General features: G+C 39.3%; 1 protein-coding gene and 1 pseudogene across 1 annotated transcript; both read left to right on the top strand.

Moving 5' to 3' along the window:
- The first annotated feature begins 1,392 nt into the window (after positions 1-1,392).
- Positions 1,393-19,530, top strand: LOC128115345 (zinc finger protein 431-like). The gene is made up of 4 exons (XM_052745912.1): positions 1,393-1,513; positions 18,232-18,359; positions 18,564-18,624; positions 19,224-19,530. The coding sequence occupies exons 2-4, from the start codon at positions 18,245-18,247 to the stop codon at positions 19,426-19,428; spliced, it is 381 nt and encodes a 126-aa protein (XP_052601872.1). The 5' UTR covers positions 1,393-1,513; positions 18,232-18,244; the 3' UTR covers positions 19,429-19,530.
- Positions 19,531-19,534: 4 nt separating this feature from the next.
- On the top strand, positions 19,535-20,674 carry LOC128115343 (zinc finger protein 431-like; annotated as a pseudogene).
- The last annotated feature ends 383 nt before the right edge of the window (positions 20,675-21,057 follow it).

Here is a 21,057-nt window from a genome sequence, read left to right as displayed (position 1 = left end):
TGATGGCCATTCTTGGTAGTCAAACTGACTACCTCTGGAATGAACTAAAACCCAAAGAGTTGAGTACCATCCGTGAAGAATTTTTCTTAAAGCTTTTGAAATAAAAAAATCTATCTTTTCTCTGTATCATATGAGGTGATAAGATCCACCTTTAGCTGCTTGGTGGCAATGTACACCATTAACCACAGCACTCAGGAGGCAGAGACAGTTGTATTTTCTGAGTTTGAGGCCAGCCTGGTCTACAAAATGAGTTCCAGGGCTACACAGATAAACCGTGTCTTGAAAACACCAAAAAACCAATCAACAAACAATAAGATCCACCTTTAATCTGGACCACGCCTTTTGGCAGCAGCTGACATATATAAAGGATATCACAGAAGGAAGCCCTCTGTCTTTGCCTGCTTGTCCTAGCTCTGGCTACCAAGTTCACTCCTTTACTGCCATTAGGGCCTACTTCTTTTTAATTTTGTTGTATACTGAAGAGGAGCTGAGACATTCAGTCAAAGGGACTGAACAACTACTGGCTTCTTCAAATTTCCATTGGTACACAGCCACTGTTGGAATAGCTGGACCACAGTTTATGAGACAGTCTAATAATTTGCCTTTATACATACATGTAGAGATTAATTCTACTAGTCATGTTCATATGGAGAACCTTGAATAATGCAGCTGTTTTGTTTTTTTTTAACCTGCCTGATTAGCTGGCTAACAATAGTGCTCATAAAGACATTCTTCCTGGCTCCTTTATTCTCTAAATATTCGTCTTTCCATGAAGACTACTCTTTTTATTATTACTCACTTGCCAACAGTTTGCTCTGAATTTCAGGAATAAAACTCCTAAATTAATGGAGCCATCATCCAGCCTTCTGATGGGAGAAAGATCTATTATCTTGTTTGTGATCTGGTTCCTGCTTTTCTTTCCTGGTTGTCTGAAGTCCTTGTGACAACCAGGTAAAAAGTACCTTCAGTTCACCTGACCTCTGTGTGAAGCCACTGAACATCATCTCCTTTTGTGTCCTTAAATCCTTCTTTAGTTGTTAATATTATGGGCACCCTTCCACCTGTGTGATAGGGAATTACTCCTCCTACATAGTACAGAGGGCTGCACAAGCTAGCTAGCTTCATTGTGTCCAGGATGAAAAAGCAGAAGTGTCTTAGAAAGCAAGAAGTTAGCAGGGTCGGCTATTGGAGTCAGGAGGCAAATGCTATTAAATTGCGTATATCTGCTGGTTTACAAAAGGTCTTTGTCTGAGGTGGAAGGGAGGGTCAGGAACCATGGTACTGTGTCTTTAAACACAGGGTAACCCTATGGGAGGTGCTCTTGTCACTCAGAACTCACTAGCCAATCAGGCCCTCCAGGCATCCTGCCAGTCATAAGTGGTGCAGGGCGCTTCCGGGCTCCAGGCTTCAGGCTTTGCTTTGAAGAGGAGCTGGCGGGAGAGGTCTTGTGTGCTGTGCTGTGAGTGCCGCTGCTGCAGGGAGCTGACTGGAGAGCATGGGAAACGGTGACCAGGTGAGCGAGGGACTGCTGTCTCCAGAGGGGAGGTTGCAGGAGCTGGTGTGGCAGGGCCTCTCCAGGTTTGGTTGGGATCCTGCAACCAGAGTCTCTGTCTGCCCTGTGAGGTCCCAGCAGTCATTGCAACTCCCTGGACGCAGGGGCATGCCTCTGAATAACTTTGCTCTGTGGGCTGCATCTTCACAGATCATGGGAAACAGGGAGCTGTGTGTAGAAAGATCATTTTGTCAGTCTTAGCATGCTTTTGGTGCATTTGTGGAAAGCAGGCTGCCAAACTCAGAGAGGCAGAGTTTCTCCAGGAGCTTCTCGACATTCAGTACTTTGCATTTTACCTTTACGTGTAAAGCCCATTTCTAGTTGTTTTTTTGGAAGTTGTAAAAGCATCTCATGTGTTGGGTAGCAGTGCATTACTACACTGTGATGTAGAAGAGTATAATTGGTGGTATAAAGCATTTTCAAAAGTTTAGGATGTAATAATTACTCAATGTAGAATTTTGCTGAGGGAGGACTGCCTCTAAAACACTCCAAAGATAAGTAGTATGCTAACTAGGCCTGTTAGAGATTAGGATGCTAGGATACACATTTGTTCACCAAGATTGTCCAGACATTTGGCTCCAAACTTACAAAGGAGCACTCTTGTTTTACAACCAGCCACTGGGCCCATGCCCATATCAAAGAACAGACCTCTAACAAGCTGCTTAAGGAGGCATTGTGTCACAAAGTTCCAGTTTTCTTCCTGAGAAAAGCGTAGTTCTGGCAAATGGAAGAAAACATGACACCAGGTGGCAACTATTTGAAATATCAATCAGTGTTGTGTTACAGACCTACCTGATCAAGCAAGGCTTTCCTTTAGACCTTCAGCCAGGGAAGAGGAGTATTCTTGGGAGAGCTAGTAATGGCCTGGGGCCTGGGACTTGGGAGCTTTCCCTAAGAGCCTGATGTATTGGCAATAAAACAGAGCTCCTTCTCCAAAGCCTGGAATAGCTTGGCAGTGCTGGTAATGCCTTTGTGCAGGGATTTCCTCCAATGCTGAGAACCCAGCTATTCCCAACACATGGAGCTATGGTTATCAGTTCCAAGGCCACTGTGGGCTTAGTAATGTTCTTGAGATACCCTGTGTTCCTCTTGTGCAGTATTGTTTAATTAGTCTCCTCCTGATTTTGTCCCATTGTATGATAGTTTCTGTTGACTTCATAGAAGTCTCCAATTGTCTTCCATTTCCCCACTGGAAGTAGTATCCAAGATGCTATTCTTTTTTCTTTTTTTCTTTTTTTCTGAGACAGGATTTCTCCATGTAGTTTGGTGCCTTTCCTGGAAATCACTCTGTAGACCAGGCTGGCCTCGAACTCACAGAGATCCCAAGATGCTATTCTTTTTTTTTGTTTTGTTTTGTTTTTTTCGAGACAGGGTTTCTCTGTGTAGCTTTGCACCTTTCCTGGAGCTCGCTTTCTAGACCAGGCTGGCCTTGAACTCAAAAAGATCCGCCTGCCTCTGCCTCCCCAGTGCTGGGATTAAAGGCGTGAGTCACCACCGCCTGGCTCCAAGATGCTATTCTTAAGCTTACTTGGCATGAGATATAGCTTGTGCAGGACCTCCCCACCACAGCTTTTATTTTTTTCTACCTTCTACTTTTCTTATCTTTATCATCCCCTGGCACCTCCACCTCAGGGCACTGTCACTGAAGAGAGTCCTGCCATTTCAGGTCACTTACATACTTACATAAGTCTGGGAATATCTTTGCTGTGTAACTCTCCCATCTGCCTAAGTGGCTAGACTTTTACAAGTTGCCTGTCTCTGTTTAGATTGTTCAAAGTTAACCTGAAGCATGAACCTAAAAGACACTTGAGGATGACAGCATATGTGGAATGCAGTATATGTCTAGGCTGTTTCCTCTTTGAGCATTAGCCAGAGATGGAGGCATACTATCATTAAAGAGATTTTTCTTTATTATTCTAAGTGTGTTAAGTGATTTCTTCTTGGGAAGGCGTATTAATTGTAGAACAACTGCATTTCATCCTGTTAAAAAAGTGTTTCTGAGACAAGCTCTCTTGTGTTGACTCAGGTGGCCTTGATTCCAGTCTGTTGATTTCTAGGGCAATGACCTTGCTGTCCTCTATAATGTACCTTGAAAATTCTTAAATGAAATGATTGTACCAGCCCAGAGTTCTAAAATTATCCATTTGAGTCATGTAGTCAACCATCCAGTGTAGTCACAGGAGAAAGATCCACATGTGGAACATTGTTTCTGTCTTCAGACCAAATAGGAACAGGTTCTTGTGTACACCTCAGGGGAAATAGGGTGGTCAATCAGCTGCTGCAGTCACCATTATGGAAAAGGATCTGATTGTGGAAGTGGGAGTGATTTTGTAATTTCCCAGCATGTTTTAATTCATCTCATGTGAATGAACACAGACCAGATTGTGTAGGTGTACAGTTTGGGAAGGTTATCTTGAGCCAATGAATATTGAATTTGCAATTAGGCAACTGTCCTATGCAGATATGGTCAGTTCTGCTTGACACAGTAATGCAGGCTCAGAGGTTTGAATAACAGGCCATTGACTGTAACTGTGTGTCAGGTAACAGACCTCAGCAGCCAACATGTGCATATGGACACGATCAATCTATCTCTTATTAATGACACTGTACTAGGAGAAAGCCTACTCCTCTTCAAAGTCAATATAGCTAAGTGTTTTTTTAATCTTAAAAATACATTATTTATATCATTTTATAAATCTCTTACTGCTTTAAGTGTTAAATGTTAAAATTTTTTAAATATTTTCTTCAAGTGCATTACTGCTCTTATTTCTATTGGTTTCTGTTCCCCACTGTTTCTAGGCCTAATGTTAAATTCATCCCTTTTTTCTCAAGGGCTGTTGATTATTTATTTCTGTGTAGAGCAATGTCTCATATATAGCCCAGGCTTCCTTCATAATGTGTTATCGAGAATTGCTTTGAACACCTAATCCTGCCTCTGCTGCCAAGGTCTGGGAAGACAGTTCTTTAGCTCTTTCCATTCTGAGCCTCGACTGTTCAGTGAGAAGAAAAAATAGACCAGTTAGTGAGTGACCTCCAATCTTTGGCTTTTAGTGAGGACTTATAAATGAAGAGGTACCTGTGCAAGAATTGAGTTCATTGACCAACTTTGAAGCTTGTGGAGTCACAGTGTAGAAAGGGAGAGGCAGGATGGAGGGTAAGAGCTCTTCTACTTCAACAGTAGTTGAGATTAGCATTGTGGAATTAGGTAATCAATTTCAGATGCTCTATAAGATACTGATTGGCCATTTCTTGGGGTCCACAGACCAAGGCAATCTAGAATCTAGATAAAGAGTGACCTTATTATGAAACCAAATTGCTATAGTTATAGTATTTCAACCAAAATAGAAGATCTGTATAAAATGTTGTGGCCCTGCCTAACAGGACTGTTAATTTTCTAGTTTAAGATGTTCATCCTGAGAGAAGAGGTGTGAGAAATCTTTGATGTGCTCTAATACAAATCCCTAGTCTCTGGAGCACATGGCTATAAACCCTGTTTCAACTTTTCAAAATAATTTTTTGAGATTATCACTACATCATATCCACATTCTTTTTCCTGCCACCAAGCCCTACCATGACCTTTCATTGTTTTCTAATTCATGGCCTGTTTTTCTTTAACAACAGTTACACAGTAAAACATGTACTGTGTGAATGTGACCTGTGTTTGGCTGCAGAATTTCCCAGCTATGAGGCAATGGGTTGGCTGCACTGGACATTGAGTGCGTAATGAAATATGTCCACAAAGGACCTTGTGCTTTGGATGAAGAACAGGAGGTGCTCTGGAGGGTGAAAGAATGTCTACTAAAATACAAACTTTCTAGACCAGTGCTCTGCTTGCTGGGCTGGAAGGGCAGAAGAGCAGGAAGGCCTTGTGCTGTCTGAGTCATTTGATCCCTGTTCATCTAGTAGGGGAGGTGCTAATATTCTGAGACCCAGCTGGGTGGCCCTAGTCAATGAGGGACTCTGGAGAGGCTTATCTGTCAGGAGTATCAGCAGCAGGTAGCTTGCAGGTACTTTTTGGGATTCTTCTCTGCATCCTCTGTGGGGAGTTGTAAGGAAGACCACAAGCCATGCCATGGTGAGTGTGGGACAGTCACAGCAGGTCTGCTGTACTGTCATTTCTGCTGGGTTTTGGGTGGACTACGAGCAAGACTGTGGTTCTGTTGGTCCATGTGGTGACCTGGGCAGTGGTGTTTGTCCTCTGAACCTTCCCGTGTCTGAACTTCCTGGGGAGGGGGAGACTGCAGCCCTGGCATGGAAGGACATAATGCTGGTAATATCACTGCCCAGTATGCACACAAGAGCACTGCTTTTGGTGTTCAGTGGGAAGACAGATTGGAAACTGATCGACTGGCTTTTAGAAGTTCTGAATATGGCATTCCTCTTTCAGGTTTGTCTTATGAATGTTACAAATAGTTTAGAAACTGGTAGAAAGATAGTGATGTGGATCCTCTTTCATTAATACATGTTTAGAATGCTTCTCACTTTCTGCTACCATCAGCCACAATGTTGTGATTCAGTAAGGTTTAGCTCTAGGGGACTAAAGAGTTTCTGATAGGCAGAGATTTGTGAGGTGTGTATGGTGTTGGGCAGGTTGTTCGGGCAGAACCCACTTCTTGTGCCATAATCCATGTGGCAGGAAGCAAATTATAAATTATTCTATGTTTTTAGAGGGATTTGGCATCAGTGGGGCTGGGTTTACCTGAAACCACAAGGGTGCATAAGGGGCTGCAGAGCCATAGCAGGAGATCACCTCCATTTGCAGAGAGAGCTCTAGAGCATGGGGCTTCTGTCTTTGGATGAACCATCAGTGGCTGGAGGGTCAGAAACAACAGTTTAAGGGTCACTTTGAGTTAATTTTGTGAAAGCTGTGAAGTCTGTGTTTATTTAATTTCTATACACATTGAGTCATAGGTAGCTGGGTAACATTGGTCAAGATCACACTTTTCCTGGCTAAGTAATTTTTTTTTGGTTTTTGATTAAAGGTTGACTGCTTTTGTTCTTGGCTTTTTCTCTTCCTCCTCCTTATTCTTTTACAAATGTTGTACCCATTCTTGATTGTTGTATCTTTGTAGTAAGTATAGAAGTCATAATATGTCAATCTGTGTACTATTTTTTAATAATCCCATTGAACATCCTGAGTGTTTCCACTTTGCATGTAGTTTTGGAATCACCTTTCCTGATGTAAATTGTTGGGCATTGTAATTGAACACTATTTGTTCTGCAGATTTACCATATACAACATCTTAATTTTGATGCCTCATGTACCCAAGGGTTATTTCTTTGCTTCTTTATTTTGTTAGGCTTTGTTGTTGTTAATTTGTGACAGATCTCTTGGTTTATTGGATAAAAGGTATTATGGGTCTTGGCAGGTGGCTCAGCACATATTCTTTTGCGGGATGACATGAGTTCAGATACCAATACTCAAGTTGGGAGGCTCATAACTATCTACTATTTCAGATCCATGGGATCTAGCAGCCTCTTTTTGTGTTTCACCAGTATACATGTGGAAGACATTCTCTCATGCACAAACATATGCAATAAAAATAGCAATAAACCCATTTTCAAAAGTGCTGTGACTTATAAAGCAGTTAGAGCAAAACAAGTTGTCTTAGGTATTTGATACAAATCCTACACTGATTCTTTAAAAACCTGTTATCTTGCGTTTTGTTTTTAAAAGTTTTCATTTCCTCATTAATAATTTTCATTTCCTCACTCTGATGCAGACTTACAGGCAATCATCAATCATAGGAAACAAAATGGTGTCTAACTGATCCTACAGATATCCTTTTCTTTATCATAAGAGAATCAGATCCTCTTAGCAATCAAAACCGTTTTCTATAAAGTTAAAACATCAGAAGACTTCACGTGAATCTCTCCAATTTTGGTGGAACACCCTCCTCACCCAACTCCTTTTCTGTTATTGGTAAAGTAGAGAACTGGAGTGTGTAAAGGATGAGTGATGGCCAGCGATTTTTTTTTTTTGAGTTTGATTTTGATTAGAATCTTGTCATTTTTGTTTAAGGCACATACACACACAGACACACACACACACACATTATATATATATTAGGTCTGTTTTTGTGTCTTGTTGTGTCAATTGTGCCATCCATGTTGTTGATTTTATTAATTGTAATCTAATTATACTGTTCATTTTCTGGAAAATGATGGACCTTCACCAATTTTGTATTGAGAAAATTTCTTATGTTATCAGTTCCTTGAGTTTTTGTTGGTTTTGGAAACTTTCTTTGGAGAGACAGTTTTAGTTTTCTCTTCTTGATCTTCTTTCTCTTCTTGATGCTTCTCCTCATTTCTTGACATGTTTATGTTTTCCAGTTGTTACCGTCTTCATGTTTGTGTTTTTGATGCTTAAGTGATAGATATAGTTAATATATTGGTTTTGTGTTTTTAAAATCTTCTCATATATTATTTTTGCCTCTTTGTCTTAATTGGCTTCAGCTGTCAACATGATGTAGCCTACACTCATCTGAGTGAATATTATTAGAGGCTATGCCCAGATCAGAATCGCCAGTTACTGTGTTTGTGCGAAATTGTGCTGATTGAAGATTGGTGTGGAAGGCTCTTCCACTGAGGTTGCAATACCCTAAGCAAGTGGGCCTGAGATGGATAAGAGAGCTAGCTGAGCACAAGACAGTGACCAGGCAAGAAAGCAAGCCAGGAAACAATGACAGTGTTTCCCTGTGGTTTTTGTCTTCAGTTCCTAGCTTGAGTTTCTATCCTAAGCTCCCACAATTGTGGGTTCTGATGTGCAAATATCAGCCAAATAAACCTGTTCATTACCTGAGATGCTTTTGGTTAGAGAATTTAATCGCAGCCAGAAACAGGAAAGTTGGAACAACATATGGTACACCAAAAATGATTGTGTGGCCGTGTAAATGATGGGAATGTTGTCTTTTGGAGGAATGTAAGATATTAGGACTTTAGATGGCAAAAGCCATAGAAAGCTGCACACAGAGCTTAATCACCTATTCTTGTAGGAGTAGGAATATGGAAGTGTTGAAAGTAATGCAGACAGTGGAGCTTAGGGTCATAGGATTTCAGTGGGAAATAGACTCCATGAAAAATTTAGTTGGAGGGCATTTGTATAGTATTTTGTCCCCAGATAATTCCCATTTTCCACATTCCTTGAGAAATTTAGTAAGGCAGAATTAAAAAGTGATTGGCTGATTTCTTGGACAAAGTATTGATTCTGCTGGGTGTTTATTACTGATGACTCATTCAAGTCAGCTGTGGAAAAGAAACAAGTGGTGCAGAAAGAAATGAAAAATCAGTTTTGTAGAGAAAAACAGCACTAGGTGCTTTCAAATGGAAGTCCTGTGGTAAAGCAGAGGCAGGAAATTTCAAGAAGTTTAGCACCATTAAAGAGAAGGTCCCTCTCGGCATTTGAAGCTTAGGAAGGTTTCCTAATGGAGCACACAAGTTGGGTGCTGGATAATGTGATAAATCCATGGAAGGCTGTTTAAGGAGTACTAGGGAAATTTATTAGGGAGGAAATACACTCACAGATACAGAATGGAGTAGACAGCTGAAGTTGTCCTCTGATCTGACCAGGAGTGAATCCACATGTCAGGCAGCAGGGAGAAGGGACTCATCCCTTTTCTTTTAAAAGGTCACATACAATGGCAAGAAGCACTTCCTCCTTCAGGACCTATAGCCCAAGGTCAAGGGTGGAGCAAATACCACTACATTTCTCCTTTTTTGTCTCAATAAGAAGGTTCTAAACTTAATGCAAACTATATACAATATGCAATAAGAATGATTACAAGTATTGTCCAGGAAAAACAAAGGGTAGTAATATAAATAAAAATGGGACTACCACCAACAAGAACAACATCAAACAGGAAAGGCATGCTAACTGTCCAGAATTGTCCAGATCATAGGTAAAAGGCAAATCACCGAGATTACTACAATAGCTGACCTATCCTGAAGATTCTAACTCTAGTACTTAATATGTTCTAGCTAAGATATGAGAAGATTGTAACTATCTAGTTTTCAATGCCATCAAAGACCTGAGAAGGATCATAATAATACTAGAGAAAATGAAAAATGCATGCAAGCAATTTCTGAAAATTCTTGTGAGAGTAGACAGAGACAGTTGGCAGCCTGGACAGTCACCTAAAATTTCTCAGCATTGTTGGGGCATCTAATTGGACTATAGGCCTAGAATATCTGACAGACCATTTTCAGAATCAGGAATTCTGAAAGACTATCTTTCCCTGTCTTGGCATGGTTCAGTAGTTGTTTTTCCTTATGTTTTGCTTGTCTGGAAAGGAAAGTGTTCATACTGTCAGCAGTTGAGGCAAGGGCAGTTCTTTGCTCAGCAGCCCCTTGTGTGTCAAGAAGAAGACAAACTTCCAAATGGAAATGTCTCAGAAGCCCAACATTCTTTTGGGATCAGATTGGTGCTTCAAGGAGCTATTGTGTCTCACATCAACAGAATTCTAAGTTATCAAACATTTAAGTGCCATATTGTCTATGTCTATGATGTGTTTGAAGATTACCTGTCCATCTGACATATGTTTCTGTAAATCTGGACATTCTAACTAACATAACTATAGAAATGGCAAGCATGGGTTACTATAAATCTGTAAGTCTTCTCTACCTAAATAACTAAGGGGGTAAGGTTTCACATTAACAAGGTAAACAGTCTGAAAGCAGATGAACTATATAAGGACAATGACCTCAAAATTGTGACAATACACAAAATATCTTAAACAGAGGTAGAAATGTATAATGTAATATGCAATATGACAACAATATCCTTAACATGTGTCACTACACAAAATATCTTAAACAGAAGTAGAACATGCATACAGTATGACAAATGTAACTTTACATTTGTATCAATATACAAAATATTTCAAACAGTTGAAATATATGTATAGTACAACAGATAGAGCTTTGTCATTGTATCAATATACAAATCATCTTAAATAGGAATATAAGAATAGTTTACATTTATACCAAATATATAAGAATCTATACCAGTGCACATTGTCCAAGGCTGATAGTTTGCTAAATCAGTTTACTAGTAGATACAATAATTACCTTATATATATACTATACCTATCCATTCCCCTTTTTCTTTTCTAAAGGAGAATACTGAGCCTCAATTTTATTGTTCCACCTCCAACCCTATAACCATCTATCCATAAGAAAAACGAAACCTTTGGGAGAGTGGCATCAATTCCTTAGAATTGCTTCCTGCTGTTTAGGGGGGTGACAGTATCTCTGTGAGGTCCTGTAAGAAAGCTTAGATAGTTACGTCTCAACAGGGCTAGCCATAGAGTCTACAGCCAGTCTCAGAAATGGATAAGATTGTTGAAGATTCTGGCTAGTAGTGTAGTATAATGGACCATCTCATCTTAGAACTGTCGTGAAGAATTATTAGTCCAAGGCTGACCATTGAGTAATGCTCTTAGTACAATGGCATCTTTCTGGACAGAGTAGAGTCATTGTTATGGGGTCCTATCTTCCTTCTGAATACTTCAAAGATTGCTATTGGAAAGACTTATTTTTTACTATGGAAAGCTTTACATTATTAATATCAAAATGGAAAGTTTGAACCTTTTTTTTTAAACTTATTTATTATTATTATGTATACAGTGTTCTGTCTGCATGTATGCCTGCTGGCCAGAAGAGGGTGCCAGATCTCATTACATATGGCTGTGAGCCACCATGTGGTTGCTGGGAATTGAACTCAGGACCTTTGGAAGAGTAACCAGTGCCCTTAACCACTGAGCCATCTCTCCAGCCCTGAAAGTTTGAATCTTAAGATGACATGACATGTGAGGAGGATTCTGAGAAACCAAGAATAAACATGCAGAGAAATAGAATCTTGACAACAATGATCCCTAGATTATTGGTTTTCTTTTGTCCCATACCAGTTGGCTTTTTTGATATGAGACAGAATCTCCTAGTTTTTCTTTTAGCAATATGCTTGGGTTTAGAGAAGGGGAGAGCCACATTCCAACTCCAAAGCCAGCTTGATTTATAATTGAATTGGGGGCCGCAGCTCTTCTAGCGTTAAAGAGATATTGATGTTAGGCAGTGAGATATTACCCTGTAGAGTACATTGGTACCAGTAGGTCCTTCCTTTATGCACTAGACATCTAGGTGTCCAAGACCTTGTGATTTCTTGAAGATGGGTATTTCTATTATCCTACAAAGACAAAAAGCAAAACCTTGCCCCGACACTTGTTTGTTGAGTTTTTCTACAACTTGTAGAGTTGTTGCCTCAGTGGGAGAGCTGTTACTTCTCCTCATCAAGGGGTTTCTCCTGTTCTAAGTGAATTTTTATTAATTTTGTTGGTATCCATAGCTTTTCTCCTACAGAAACAAAGGGAAAACTCCTTCCCCAACATCGGACATACCCTGGTTTCCATTTTGAAGTCAAAACATCTTGAAGTAAACTGGTTGGTTTAGCACTGGAGTTTTTTCTGTTATTCAATGTCTCTCTGCAGCTGTTATCCCTTTCTCATCAGCACTGAGAAAATTCACGGTTAATAAAGCATTATGTAATCTGTTTCTAGGAGTCATTGTTACCTCTTTCTGTTTATGTAGCATATCCTTTAAAGTTCGAGTGGATCTTTTTATGACTGCTTGGCCTGTGGGATTGTGTGGTGTACCTGCAACATGCTTTATATTGTAGTAAGCAAAAAACTGTCTCATTTTGAGACATATGTTAGAGCATTGTCAGCCTTAATTTGTACAGGTATTCCCATAATGGCCATAACTTCTAATAGGTGTGTAATCACAGAGTCAGCCTTTTCAGAACTCATAGAAGTTGCTTATTGAAATTCTGAATAGGTGTCAATGGTATGGTGTACATATTTTAATCTTCCAAATTCTGTGAACAAAACACATCCATCTGACAAATTTCATTTCTTTGTATACCTTTAGGATTACTTCCTGCAGGTAATGGAGTTTGGTTATAAAAGGAACAAGTAGGACATTTTTTTTCTTTCTTTCTTTTTTTTTTTCCTTGTTTTACAATTTCCTTGGCTTGTTGCCAAGTGATGGAAAAGTCCTTCTTCAAACCCTGGCTATTTACATGGTGTTTCTTATGAAATTCTGAGGCTTCTAGCATATTGCCTATTAATAACTGATCAATCTTGTCATTACCTTGTGCTAAAGGACCTGGCAGACCCATATGGGATCTGATGTGTGTTCTATATATAAGATGTTCCCTATTTCTGATGATTTCCTGTAATTGTGTAAATAGTAAAGTTAATTCTGTATTATCAGGAATAAATTCAGCAGTTTCAATATGTAAAACAACTTTCCCTGCATATTGAGTGGCTACATTGAGAGGTTCTGTGAAGTCCATTAGTACCATAAGAATAGCATACAGCACTAACTTTTGTACAGAATTGTAGGGGCTTTGAACCACTTTACTTAAGCCTCCTGATTTATTTATTTATTTATTTAATTTTTTTTGTTGCTTTGTTTGTTTTTTTATGTATACAGTATTCTGCCTGCATGTGTCCCTGTAGGCCAGAAGAGGGCACCAGATCTCATTACAAGTGGTTGTGAGCCACCATGCAGTTGCTGGGCATTGAACTCAGGACTCTGGAAGAGCAGTCGGTGCTCTTAACCACTGAGCCATCTCTCCAGCTTATGAAGAAGAATTCTTTTTTTTTTCAACAGGGTTGCTCTGTGTAGCTTTGCATCTTTCCTGGAACTCACTCTATAGTCCAGGCTGGCCTCGAGCTCACAGAGATCTGCCTGGCTCTTTCTCCCGAGTGCTGGGATTAATGGCATGACCTACCACCACCCGGCCAAGTCTCCTGATTTATATCCTGCCTTTCCTGATTTATTGACCCGTCCAGCAGGTCAGGTTATTCGAGGGTCTTGAGGAGGGAACCACCTGAAAGCCAATGGGGGCGAGAGAAGAAGGAGACCAGGCACATAAAGAAAGACAGAGTCAGTCTGAGTCGCGTCAAGGTCTCGTTTATTGGCAGGATGTTGCAGCTTATAGGCAGGATTTCAGGCAGGGAGGGGGAGCAGGGAGAGTGGAAATTTTTTGAGAAGAAGTCAGGGTGGTCAGGGTAGGGTGTTTCTTTGGTCCCAGGCTTCTGCAACTCGCCGATTACAGTTTATGCCAGGTGGTTTATCTAAACGTACATTTTGTGGTTAGGCCAAGGACGCCCTGTTTTTGCAAGACTCCACAAAGCAGATAAACTCAAGACATAACAGTCCTGGGTCAAACAGTCCTGGGTCAGTCTCCAACAATTTATGTGCATCAGTATAGAATGTGGGGACTCCAGAGATTGGTTTTTGCCATATAATGTGAGGAAGGACCCAGTCAGTTCTCTTTATGAATTCTGTTCTCTTCTCTTGCTTTTGCGATAATAATTGTTAATCTCTCCCAAAAATTCACTGCAGGCTCTTTGCCAGTAGTCATTATCTTTCCATAAAGAAGAAATGTCCTCATTAGTTAAAGGTACTACAATTTCTGCTGAAGTCTTAGTTTTCCTTTTAGAATCAAATCAGAGATCTTTTCTACATAAATCTTTAACTTCTTACTCAGTTTACATGTCAGAAATATCCATTCCAATATAATATCATCCCTCTGCATCAAAATCCCTGTGGGGGGAGTGTCTAGAGGGGAGTATGACCAGAATGCAGTTAAGTTCTGGATTCCTACAATCCACATGTGCCTCTCGTATTTTCTTTTCTACTAGAGCCAATTCCTTCTCAGCTTCAGCTGATACTTCTTTTGGATTATTTAAATCCTTGTCCCATTTTAGGGTACTGGCCAAATTTACTACTCCATCTTTAGGTATTCCAATGATGGTCTGTAAGCTGGAAATATTCCCTAACAATTTTTGAAAATCATTAGTCCACAATGATCTCCCCTGAGTTGTACCTTTTGGTGTCTAATTTTTTGTAGATCTATCTTTTTGTTTCATTTTGTTTTGTTTTTGAGACAGGGTTGTTCTGTGTAGTTTTGGTGCCTGTCCTGGATCTTGCTCTGCAGACCAGGCTGGCCTCGAACTCACAGAGATCCACCTGGCTCTGCCTCACAAGTGCTCAGATTAAAGGTGTGCGTCACCACCACCCAGCATAGATCTATCTTATATCCTAAGTATTTAATAGAATTTCCTCTTTGTATTTTTTTCAGGAGCAATTTGTAATCCCCAGTGAGGCAAAACTTTCTTTCCTTCTTCAAACATGTTTTCTAAGGTACCTAACTTTGGATCAGCTAATAAGATATCATCCATATAATGGTAGATTATAGATTGTGGAAATTTTGAATGAATTATTTCCAACAGTTTTTGCACAAAATGTTGGCACAGGGTAGGGCTATATAACATTTTCTGTGGGAGGACCTTCCATTGATATCTCTTGAGTGGCTGGGAATTATTTTAAGTAGGTACCGTGAAGGCAAATTTTTCTCTGTCCTTTTCTTGTAGAGGTATAGTGAAGAAACAGTCTTTTAAGTCATTAAGTATAATAGGCCATTCTTTAGGTAACAGAGAGGGGAAGGGCATCCCATTCTGTAGGTAGCCCATAGGCTGAATTACTTTATTAATGACTCTCAGCTCTGTCAGCATTCTCCATTTATGGGATTTCTTTTTAATAACAAATACAGGGGAATTCCAAGGGCTGGTAGATTCTTCAATATGTTGAGCATTTAACTGCTCCTGAACCAGCTGTTCTAAAGCTTGTAGTTTTTCTTGTGCCATAGGCCATTGTCCAACCCAGATAGGTTTATCAGTTAGCTATTTTAAAGTTAGGGCCATTGGTACTTCTGAGAGTTCAACAGCAGTTGTGATCTGTTTATGTACAAGCTGAATGGTTGGTGGCTGTTTTTATAATATTTTATAATATTATTCCCAGAAACATGAATTGGTTTATTTTCCACTTCTGAGACTGGAGGAATTTTATTCTGGGTATTCCATTGCTGTAACAGATCTCGGCCCCAAAGACTCACTGCTACATTTGCCACATGTGGCTTCAGCCTTCCTCTCTGTCCTTCTGACCCTATGCATTCAACCCATCTCGAACTTTGTTTTACCTGAGACAAGGTTCCAATCCCTAGAAATTGGACATCTACCTCTTGAAGAGGCCAATTCTGATGCCAAGATTTTGGTGTAATTAGAGTCACATTGTCACCTGTCCGCCAGTCCTTGCAGGACAATGCTGTTAATTTGCACTCTAAGCTTTGATTTTTGTTCATTTATGGAAGTCTGTCAAAGTATTTTGTTTTATGGTGTTTTTTGGAATTTTTGATCTGTCTATCAAAGTTGTATCATCTAGTGCAGTATTGTTCTTTACATTAGGCACTAGATTATTTTCCTAGAGAGGAACTACCTCCACGGTGATTGGAAATGTTTGGACTGTGTTTGATTTGGGGGCCTGTGAGAGGCCCCCTGAGGCATTTCCCACTGGTAAAGGTTTGTCTCCTAAGTCTCAACAAAGGTATTCCATCCATCTCAGCCTTCAATTTATTCGAGGAATGGGCAACTTAATTCCTGATCCCAAGAAGCAACCTCATACAGAACCTGCTACAACTCTGGCCCATGCATGGTAGTGTCCAGCACAACTTAAAAGCCATATTTTGGTGGGGAGAGGGGAACAGTGGTAACTCATGTCATACTGGTTCTGGAAACAAGAAAGATGCAAAATTTATAGATCATAGATTTTTCCTCTGTGATTTTATTTAAACACTATTGCACCCTTCTATGTTTGGCAGAGTCAGACACTCAGGTGAGGAGACTGTAAGAGCTCATTGCATGAAGATGAAGGCAGTGTTGTATTTTGAGATGATAGGATGGTGAAATACCCAAACCATGAGACATCTGCCATGGAGAGCTGCATACAGGGAGTGGAAGTAGCAAAGGAGAGACATGTATGAAAAATTTCAGGGATAGAACTATGGAAGACCTTTGAAAATGAAGCCCTACTTGTCTGAGACAGAGCTATAGGATTTGTTGTTTACCCTGCTAAATTTTAGGTTTGCCTTGGTCCAATCTTCCTTCAATGTGTCCATATTTTTTTCCTTTTTAAAATTTTCTTCTCTCACACAATACATCCTGACTTCAGTTTCCCCTCCCTCCTCTTTTCCCAGTCGTCTCCACTGCTTCCCTCTCCACTAGATCCACTCCTTCTCTATTTCCCTTCAGAATAGAGCAGATATCCCAGGGATAAACAACACAACCCTGCATAGCAGAGTTATACTAAGACTAGTCCATTTCTCTTTTGGGAATGTGAATGAGGAAGAGGAGCCTTTCTGGATGAAATTTCTCATTGGGGATGGAATAGCCTCAATCCATTTACTGTTCCTTTGTATTTACTATGTTGTGATTGAAAGAAATCAGCCAGCTTCCTTCTTGTGCTGTCATGCCTTAACCACCATTATAGACTCTATCCCTAAGTTACGTAAGATACGGTAGAAGGCATTGCTATTCAGTGCTGAGTCAATTTGGTAGCCTGCTGTTGTAGTTTGTTTGTTTGTTTTGTTCCTTTGTTTGTTTTTGAAGACAAGGTTTGTCTGTGTAGCCCTGGCTGTCCTGAAAGTAAATCTATATACCCAGGCTGGCCTCAAACTCAGAGATCCCTGACTGTGGCTCCCAAGTTCTGGGATTAAAAGTAGGTCAACATTTCTGGCTTTTTTGTTTTTATATTATTGGGTGATGGGCCCTGGAATATAGATTTTTGTACATGTTATGCATATGCTGTTGTACTGAAATTCACCCATATCTTGAATTTTAATATTTGGCAGAGGGTATCATTCTGTTTCCCAGGATAGCAAATATTCATGACATTAATACTGCATGAGCCTACTGAGTTATTACGTAGGTCTAGAACATTATGCAGGTATAGGACTTTCTTCCTGCCTGTTGTGTTTATTTTGATATTTTTTTAAATGAATATGAGTGTTTTACATGTATGTATGGTTATGCACCACATGGTCACCTGGTCCTCATAGTGATCAAAAGATGGTCTGAGAACCCCTGAACTTGGTGTAATGGATAGTTGTGATTCCCCCATGTAAGTACTGGCAATTAAGCCCACCTATATGCAAGACCAGCAAGAGCTCTTTACTACTGAGCCATCTCCTGCCCTGTTTTGATTGTTTATGATCAACATTTATATTGCTAATGTTTTTTATCTGTTCATTTGTAACTGTTTAAACATGCAGTGTCTTTTAGTAAACTCTTATTGATGTTACAGTTTAAATCGGGGCACTTCAGGTTTTTGGAAGAGGAGTACAGAACTGGAGTGAATGCATAACTCTTTTTAGGAACTTCAGGAGAAACCCCTGAGTTCTATCTTGTTTGTTTGACTGATTTTTGCATGGGAGACAGTATCTTAATATGTACTTCTGGCTGTCCTGGAACCAATTGCATAGACTAGTCTGGTATTCAACTCAGAGGCAGATATACCTGCCTTTGCCTTTTGAGTGCTGAGGTTAAAGGCATGAGCCAATACATTCAGCTTGTCCATCTTATTTTTATTTTTTGTACTTACTAATTGTTCATACAATTTCTCTCATCTCATCTAAAGGGACTTGGTAATTACATTATAATTTCTATGTTATGGAATAAATGTGGGGAGCACCAGAATTATATCACTATGTTGTCAAAGAAGTATACATTTGCAATGTCATCAGTATCATACTTTCTGTTGTACACATGTATGGGATATTTTAGAATATAGTGACCTATGATGATGTGCATGTTGACTTCACTTGGGAAGAATGGACCTTTGCTGGATCCTTCCCAGAAGACTCTCTACAAAGATGTGATGCTGGAGACCTACAGGAACCTCTATATTTTAGGTAAGACTGAATTTTCCTTCATGTTTAAATTAAGGGGAGACCTGTTCTTTGGTTAGTGACGCTCTTCTGTAGTTTGATTGAGAAAGAAAAAGAATGAGGTGAATAATTTAGGCATGATTTTAAGGTTCACTGAAGATATTAAGTTAAATTTTGCCCAGTTTTCAATATAATATATACCATACATTTTCTGGTACTATATTTTAGGATACAGTTGGGAAGATGATAATATTGAAGAACACCATCAAATTTCTAGAAGGCATGAAAGGTAATTTTTCATGTGCAATCTGATACAAAATGTGCCTCTCAAGAAACTGTAATGTGTTGTGGAAGTTTTAAACAAAAGCAACAGTATAAATAAGCACTGCTTAAAATGTATTGATGATTATGAAATTCTCACAAAAACTGTATACCTCAATTTCAGCTGGTGAATTGCATTTGCAAGGCAATCTTTTAAGAAAGATGACAAGGAAACAATGCCTTAACAGATATCAGCATTTAATCATCAGTACCATGAGACATATGCTGTAGAACTGCCAATCTATTTATTTCATACTACTCATATTACAAAAAATACACACATTGAAGAGGGTCATAAGAATATCTCTAAAACTCTCTAATAAGCAAAAACATTCTATGTATGTGAACCATGTAAAAAAGGATCTTTCCATCATAGGTATCTTCAACGATGCAAAACAACCCTTCCTGAAGGGAAAAAACATGAGTGCAAATACAGTGATAAAACCTTAAGATTTGATTCCTCTTTGCAGTTGGGTCTAAATGGCAAAATTAATTTATACAGAGGTAAAGATTCAATAGTGTATTGAATGTGGTAAGGCTTTTTACGTGTGCTAATTCTACTTGCAGGCATGAAAGAAGACATACTGGAGAGGAACCTTCTGTATATACTCAATATGGTAAAGTCTTTGCATATGACAGTCATCTTCAAAAGCATGGAAGAACACATACTGGAGAGAAATCCTATGAATGTAATCAGTGTGGTAAAGCCTTTGGAAACGTGGGTCATCTTCAAGTGCATAAAAGAACACATACTGGAGAGAAAACCCTATGAATGTAATCAGTGTGATAAAGCCTTCTCTACACACAGTAGTCTCCAATTACATAGAAGAACACATACTGGAGAGAAACCCTATGAATGTAATCAGTGTGGTAAATCCTTTGTATGTCATAGTAATCTCCGAATACATAAAAAGAACACATACTGGAGAGAAACCCTATGAATGTAATATGTGTGGTAAAACCTTTAGACAACTAGGTTCTCTCCATTATGCATAAAAGAACACATACTGGAGAGAAACCCTATGAATGTAATATATGTGGAAAAGGCTTTGGACAACAGAATTCTCTCCAAGCACATAAAAGGACACATACTGGAGAGAAACCATATGAATGTAATCAATGTGGTAAAGCATTCTCTAGACAGAGTAGTCTCCAATTACATAGAAGAACCCATACTGGAGAGAAACCGTATGAATGTAATCAATGTGGTAAAGCCTTCTCTATACAGAGTAGTCTCAAAATTACATAGAAGAAAACATACTGGAGAAAAACTCTATGAATGTAATCAGTGTGGTAAAGCCTTTACATTTCACAGCAATCTCCAAATACATAAAAGAACCCATACTGGAGAGAAACCCTATAAATGTAATCAGTGTGATAAAGCCTTCTCTACACAGAGTAGTCTCCAAGCACATAGAAGAACCCGATACTGGAGAGAAACCCTATGAATGTAATCAGTGTGTGGGTAAATCCTTTGCATGTCATAGTAATCTCCGAATACATAAAAGAACACATACTGGAGAGAAAACCCTATGAATGTAATCAATGTGGTAAAGCCTTTGGACATCAGAGTTCTCTTCAAATGCATGAAAGAACACATACTGGAGAGAAACCATATAACTGTAATCAATGTGGTAAAGCATTCTCTACACATCGAAGTCTCCAATTACATAGAAGAACCCATACTGGAGAGAAACCCTATGAATGTAATCAGTGTGGTAAAGCCTTTGGACAAGTGGGTCATCTTCAAATGCATAAAAGAACACATACTGGAGAGAAACCCTATGAATGTAATCAATGTGGTAAAGCCTTTGTTCAACACAGTGTTCTTCAAAGGCATAAAAGAACACATACTGGAGACAAACCATATGAATGTAATTGGTGTGGTAAAGTCTTTGCATATACCAGTAGTCTTCGAACTCATGAGAAAAAATCACACTGCAGAGAAAGCCTATAAATGTAGCCAGTGTTGTGATGTTTGCACTTTATACAGAAATAAACTTTTTGCTTGCAATGAGTCTGTTAAAGCCTTTGCATATTACAGTAATATTTGAGTACCTGATAAAAATACTAAGGGCTTCTTACTATAAAGTATTTTCTAAGATCTTTAGCCAAACATACTTACATTCAGTTATACAACCGTATTTATTCTGTAGAAAAAATTGACAGTGTCAACAATTTGTTCAAACATTATGATATCCACGTTTATACTGTGTGCACCTCTAAAGTCATAGCAAAAAATATATTTGTGAATTTATGGGTCCATACATGTAAGGTAAAAGGACCAGCAAAAGAAAACACACACTAACCCTGAAACCAGAGCCAAAAAACCACACATGCATAGCCATTACCAAGCTAGCATGAAACCAAACTAATCCGTGAGCAGGAAAGTCAACCAATC

Source organism: Peromyscus californicus, unplaced genomic scaffold (genome assembly GCF_007827085.1).
Source record: "Peromyscus californicus insignis strain IS unplaced genomic scaffold, ASM782708v3 Scaffold_1__1_contigs__length_55948999, whole genome shotgun sequence".
In the NCBI taxonomy this organism is placed as follows: domain Eukaryota; kingdom Metazoa; phylum Chordata; class Mammalia; order Rodentia; family Cricetidae; genus Peromyscus; species Peromyscus californicus.
The sequence above is the reverse complement of the archived record's forward strand: the minus strand, read 5'-3'. Positions and strand labels throughout refer to the sequence as shown.

Bases quoted from the DNA above. Each gene is read 5' to 3' on its own strand.
- LOC128115345 (XM_052745912.1), top strand. From the start codon at position 18,245: ATGATGATGTGCATGTTGACTTCACTTGGGAAGAATGGACCTTTGCTG. The intron at 18,360-18,563 runs GTAAGACTGAAT...ACTATATTTTAG, and splicing joins CAGGAACCTCTATATTTTAG to GATACAGTTGGGAAGATGAT. The intron at 18,625-19,223 runs GTAATTTTTCAT...TTCTACTTGCAG, and splicing joins ATTTCTAGAAGGCATGAAAG to GCATGAAAGAAGACATACTG.